We start from the raw sequence: 5,000 nt of genomic DNA, 5'->3' as shown, positions 1-5,000 counted from the left end.
AGTGCCATCTGAAATGTTCTTCTAAAATGAGCATTTTTACCAAGCTCGTATGTTTAGGTTCAGTAATTTCACTTTAATGGCAATTAATAGATCATTTTCTTTGCCATTAAAGTGAAATAACTGAACATAAACATACAAGCTTGATAAAAGTGCTCATTTTTGAAGAAAATTTCAGATGGCACTTAAAGGCTTTTGCATCTGAAGTCTTCATATGCATTTCTAGACTGTATCCTTTAAAACATCTGTACTGTTCACTCTCTCTAAGCATAGACTACTTAAGAGCTGTCGCCGGCTGCCGGACGGTACCTGTTGAAGTGGGATCCATGTACACTGATGAAGAGTGGTCACAAAAGCTCATTACAGTGAATGACTTCATAGACCGCTACATTATAGGCACTGTAAGGCAAATTTCATCATAAGATACTATGTTTTTATACTTTTGCCTAGAGGAGCTGTAAAGTTTTGTCTGTAATTATTATTTTTGCTTATTTTCTCACAGGCGAAGGAGGGAGTGGGATATCTGGCTCAGCATCAGTTGTTTGATCAGGTCAGTTGCAGTGATGGGAAGTTCGGATCATTTTACTGACTCTTTGAATCTCTTTTTCTCGTTAATAGCTGAATTCCCCAACACATCTACTTTCATGACGTTGATCATATTTTAAATAAGAAAAAAACTATTATGCAACCAAAGCCAAATAATGACAAATGGAAACGTTTAATTCATTGCTTCAGGCTATGCTGTTTGTTACCTCACATCCTGATCTGTCGTTCGTTCTTTTGTCATGTCATATTTTCAAAAGCTGAAGCTATGCAGTCTGTACTGGAAACGGAATTGATTAGTTCACCTCTCGAGTCCTTCGTTCTTCCCAGCTCAGTATCTTACAACAAACAACATGACATTAGTATTACAACTGTATGTTGTTGTTATATGTAGGAATCTTTGCTTTATCAAAGTGATTTTTCCCTGTAATAAGGGTAAAGTTTAAAGTAACCGACTCTTTATGGAATATAAGCATCATGACAGAAATTCACAAATGTATAAATTGTACGAAATAATACCAGAAAATTCATCGCATAACTGTAAGAGGTTAAAAAAAACCTGACTACCCATGTTTGTAAGGAAGTTTGGGAATATTAATTAATTTCTGTATCCAATATGGCTGCCACATCATATGACAAAACAAGGAACGACTCAGATCTGAAGACTCGAGAGGTGAACTAATCATTTCTCTTTCCGCTAGACTGCATTATAGTCTTTGTGGCTGTCACGGGATGAATGAACGATTCATACTCAAAGACTCGAGAGGTGAAATAATCAATTGTTTCCTGTACAGAACCTATAGGATGTTGCACACCTGCATTCAACTCGAAATTAACAAATCTCTCGATGAGACAACTGGATGTTTCAGAGTCATATTAAAGATTTGTTCAAAATGAACGAATCGTTCATGAACGACACATTTGCAATTCTTTTTGGTGCCACTAGATGAGCAGAATCTAGATACTTCACCTTTAACTTTATCATATTAAAGTGCCACTATAATGCTATTGTATATGTTCCTTTTGTTTTTTGAGGTCTCCTATAATAAGTTTACATTAATCCAAGGATGCTATGGCAGTCTTCTGGGACTTGGACATTTCCTAATGGATGTAGCATCATTCAAAAGCTGTAACTTTGGCTGTTACTCATTCTGATAGGTTCCAGAGCTAAAAGAAGATATTCGTATCCCAGACTATTGTTGTCTTGGAGAAGGAGATGAGGATGACATTACAATTAATGCCTGGTTTGGGCCTGGAGGGACTGTGTCTCCTCTCCATCAGGATCCTCAACAGAATTTTTTGGCACAGGTAAACACAAGACAAATGGCTCATTTGGCATTTGAAATGGAAAGCTTTTGATTCCTGTTTCATTGTTTTCTGCTTTTGTTTTTGAATGTCAGGTGGTTGGAAGGAAATACATCCGACTCTACAGCCCAGATGAAACAAAAAATCTCTATCCACATCAGTCGCAGTTACTGCACAACACTAGTCAGGTAGAAGACTTACTTTATGACAGCTGAAGTTTCTTGTAAACGGTGTTGGGGGTAACACAAGTTATGTAGTCAGATTACTTTTTTCAAGTAACTAGTAATGTATTACGTTTAAATTTACAACAAAATATCTGAGTTACTTTTTTAAATAAGTATGTACTTTGTTTTACAATTTATTGACTGACAGCTCTGTCTCCATGTTTAGAGAAACCGTGAGTAAGTGCAGAGGTGTTGTGTGGCTGTATAAACATGAAAGTTGTTGTGACTAAATGTGAGCATACATTTACTCACTTACTACTTCTCCTGTGTCATGTACTTCTGTACTCCAGAATGGCAGCACAGCTGAAAGGCTTGTTGTTTGAGCTGCGCCCTTTATTGTACAGGCATGAATTTGTATTTCCTTCAGCCTGAAGCTTAGTCATTTCCCTTTTGGTGTGGAACGGCCTTTACATCTGCCAAAAATTGCTGTTAAAAAAAACAAACAGCCAGCCCAGTCCAAATGAGAAAAGACAAAAGTAATGCAACTCATGACTTACCATAAAAAAGTAACTAATTACTTACCTTTTAGGGAGTAAAGGATTATTGCAGTGCATTACTTTTAAAAGTAACTTTCCCCAACACTGCTTGTATATAGCTGAAGTTTATGTATATCAATCATGACAACTCTCTTAATAGTTTTAGCATGTTATTGAATATGGGAATGTATTTTGTCTTTGCTACGCTGCTGCTATTGTTTATTGCTGCTGCAGAGCAAGTATGGACTTTCTGCTGCTAATAGACACACAGACACGCTGCTGTTAGCATGTAAGATATGCTGCTGCTGCATATAATTACACATATATAAATCCCGTAGTAACAGATCTAGGCAGGTGGAGCTGGGGGAGGTGGAGGGTTTCAGAGGAACTCTGATAGAGACAGAGCGACACACGTCATTATCTTAAAAACTAAGCCCACCAGGGGAAACCCTCTAACCCTCTCCATTGACTTTGTATTGCATGAAGATGCCCTCCTTTCATTTCTGACTTGTAACAAAAAACAGAATAATGTCTAAAACCTGATATGTGACAGGGTGTATAGCAAACAAGCTAAAAAAAACCCAGTTGTCGACCCAAAAAAAGAACATTTAAAGACACAAAAGTGGATACAGGCAATTGAGACAGAGCGCAACAGGTCATATTACTCTGAGAACTTCGCCCACTGGAGGGGAACGTAATCAGCGACAGGAAAAACAGTATATAAAACTGACATTTGGATTTTTGACTTTACTGCACACGTATACTGGCATACTTGGCTTGTTTGCTGTACACTCTGTCATACAGCAGCTTTTAGGCATTGTTCTGTCTTTTGTTAGAAGCAAGAAATGACAAGGAGGCAGCTTCACGCAATACAAGGTCAATGGAAAGGGTTGGATTGTTTCCCCCCGGTGTGGGCGTGGCCTAAATGCGCTCTGTCTCTATAGTGTGCCGCAGGACATGCTAACAGCAAACAATGAACCAGACCATTTAAATGTTGAGCAAGCAATCTCCTTGGCTACAGGATCAGCAGAGGCCAATCAGTTTGTTTCATGCGGTAATGCGATTTCTTGCAGATTGCATGTAAAGGACCTATCGGCCTTTGTATAATAAAGCATGAGTTTTCTTTACCACCACCAGGTAGAGGTGGAGAATCCAGACCTGGTGAAGTTTCCTGACTTCTCTAGAGCCTCATGTCAGGAGTGTGTTCTCAGGCCCGGAGATGTGCTCTTCATCCCACTACAGCACTGGCACTATGTGCGCTCTCTTGAGCTCAGCTTTTCTGTCAGTTTTTGGTGGTCCTGAATAAATATGCATGCACAGAGTTTCTTGTATTGTCTTAATTTGTACAAATGCTAAATATGTAATCCCTGTTAGGGTGTATCTGAAGTATGATCATTTCAATTTTATCAATTACTTTTAAATCTTAACATCTTAAATCTTAAAAAGTACTATTTTAAGCATTTGGCCATTTTTTTTATTTTGATACAAAGCGACAGTGTATTCATCAGGGTCCCTGCAGGTCCTTAAAATGTCAACTCAACTCAATTTTGTTAAATTTTTCAAGACTTATTTTTACATTTGCATCTCGAGTAAGTGTATATTGATGTTTAGATATTTGTATTGGGAAAACAGGATAAAAATACTGAGATATTCATTTTTTGCAATGCATGCACCATTTATATTTTTAATCTTGAAATGTTGAAACATTGTTCTGTTCAGCAGCTACAGGAACAGTATCTATAGGAACTAAACTGAATGGTTACCCACATTTGGAACGTTTCTAATAACATGAGGAAGTAGGCTTTTTTTTTAAGATTAAGTATTAAGCAATTTTATATTTTCACAACTTTCCATTTAAAGGGGGAATCTGAAAGAACAACATGCTTCTCAAAATACTTTAAGCAACTATACAAAATGTGCTAAAATTCAACAGCTACAGCAAAAGTTTCCATACAAGAGTAGAGAAACACAAAAAAAGTGAAATTGAGAAACAATACTTTAATAATAGAAAACACATGTAAAAACAATCTTAGAATCTTAAGAGAAAGCACTTGAAATATCCCCATAACAGCTGCAGCGATGGACCAGCAGGCTTAGAGATTACGACCTTCTGGACCGGCGTGACGGTGCGGGAGCAGTGTTCTCTTTAGATGACGAAGGCAGATTTTGTGAACTCTGTGACTGGAAACGCTGCATTTCTGCAAATTAGAAAGAAAACAAAAACACGTGAAAACTTTGATATCTAAAACCTTCTGAAGTAAATTCTGCAGTTGTTCAGGTTAAATATAAGAAAGATGAAGCAGTTAATAACAGCTCACCTGGAATCTCGTGAGGCCAGAAATCATTGCATGATGGGCAATGAGGGTCACTGCGCGCTCTAAAATATTTAGCAACACACGGGAGGTGCATCTTGATTCCACATGTTGGGTTTTCACACATTTGGCTCTGGATGTAA

General features: G+C 37.7%; 2 protein-coding genes across 3 annotated transcripts in view; one reads left to right on the top strand and one right to left on the bottom strand.

Moving 5' to 3' along the window:
• Nucleotides 1-3,859, top strand: part of kdm8 (lysine (K)-specific demethylase 8) — an 8,391-nt gene extending 4,532 nt beyond the window's left edge. The window contains exons 3-7 of the mRNA XM_067376048.1: nt 266-398; nt 500-547; nt 1,699-1,848; nt 1,941-2,033; nt 3,683-3,859. Coding sequence (XP_067232149.1) covers nt 266-398; nt 500-547; nt 1,699-1,848; nt 1,941-2,033; nt 3,683-3,847 — 589 coding nt within the window. The 3' untranslated portion in view covers nt 3,848-3,859. The remainder of the gene's footprint in view (nt 1-265; nt 399-499; nt 548-1,698; nt 1,849-1,940; nt 2,034-3,682) is intronic.
• A 361-nt stretch (nt 3,860-4,220) lies between these two features.
• nsmce1 (NSE1 homolog, SMC5-SMC6 complex component) overlaps nt 4,221-5,000 on the bottom strand; it is a 10,573-nt gene continuing 9,793 nt past the window's right edge. For both annotated transcript variants that reach the window (XM_067382486.1, XM_067382487.1), the window contains 2 exons: nt 4,864-4,990; nt 4,221-4,743 (listed from right to left, as the gene is read on the bottom strand). In XM_067382486.1, the coding sequence (XP_067238587.1) occupies nt 4,646-4,743; nt 4,864-4,990 (225 nt within the window). In that variant the 3' untranslated portion in view covers nt 4,221-4,645. The remainder of the gene's footprint in view (nt 4,744-4,863; nt 4,991-5,000) is intronic.

The sequence above is a fragment of the Chanodichthys erythropterus genome, chromosome 3, assembly GCF_024489055.1.
Source record: "Chanodichthys erythropterus isolate Z2021 chromosome 3, ASM2448905v1, whole genome shotgun sequence".
Classification (NCBI taxonomy): domain Eukaryota; kingdom Metazoa; phylum Chordata; class Actinopteri; order Cypriniformes; family Xenocyprididae; genus Chanodichthys; species Chanodichthys erythropterus.
This window is presented reverse-complemented; position numbering and strand designations above follow the sequence as displayed.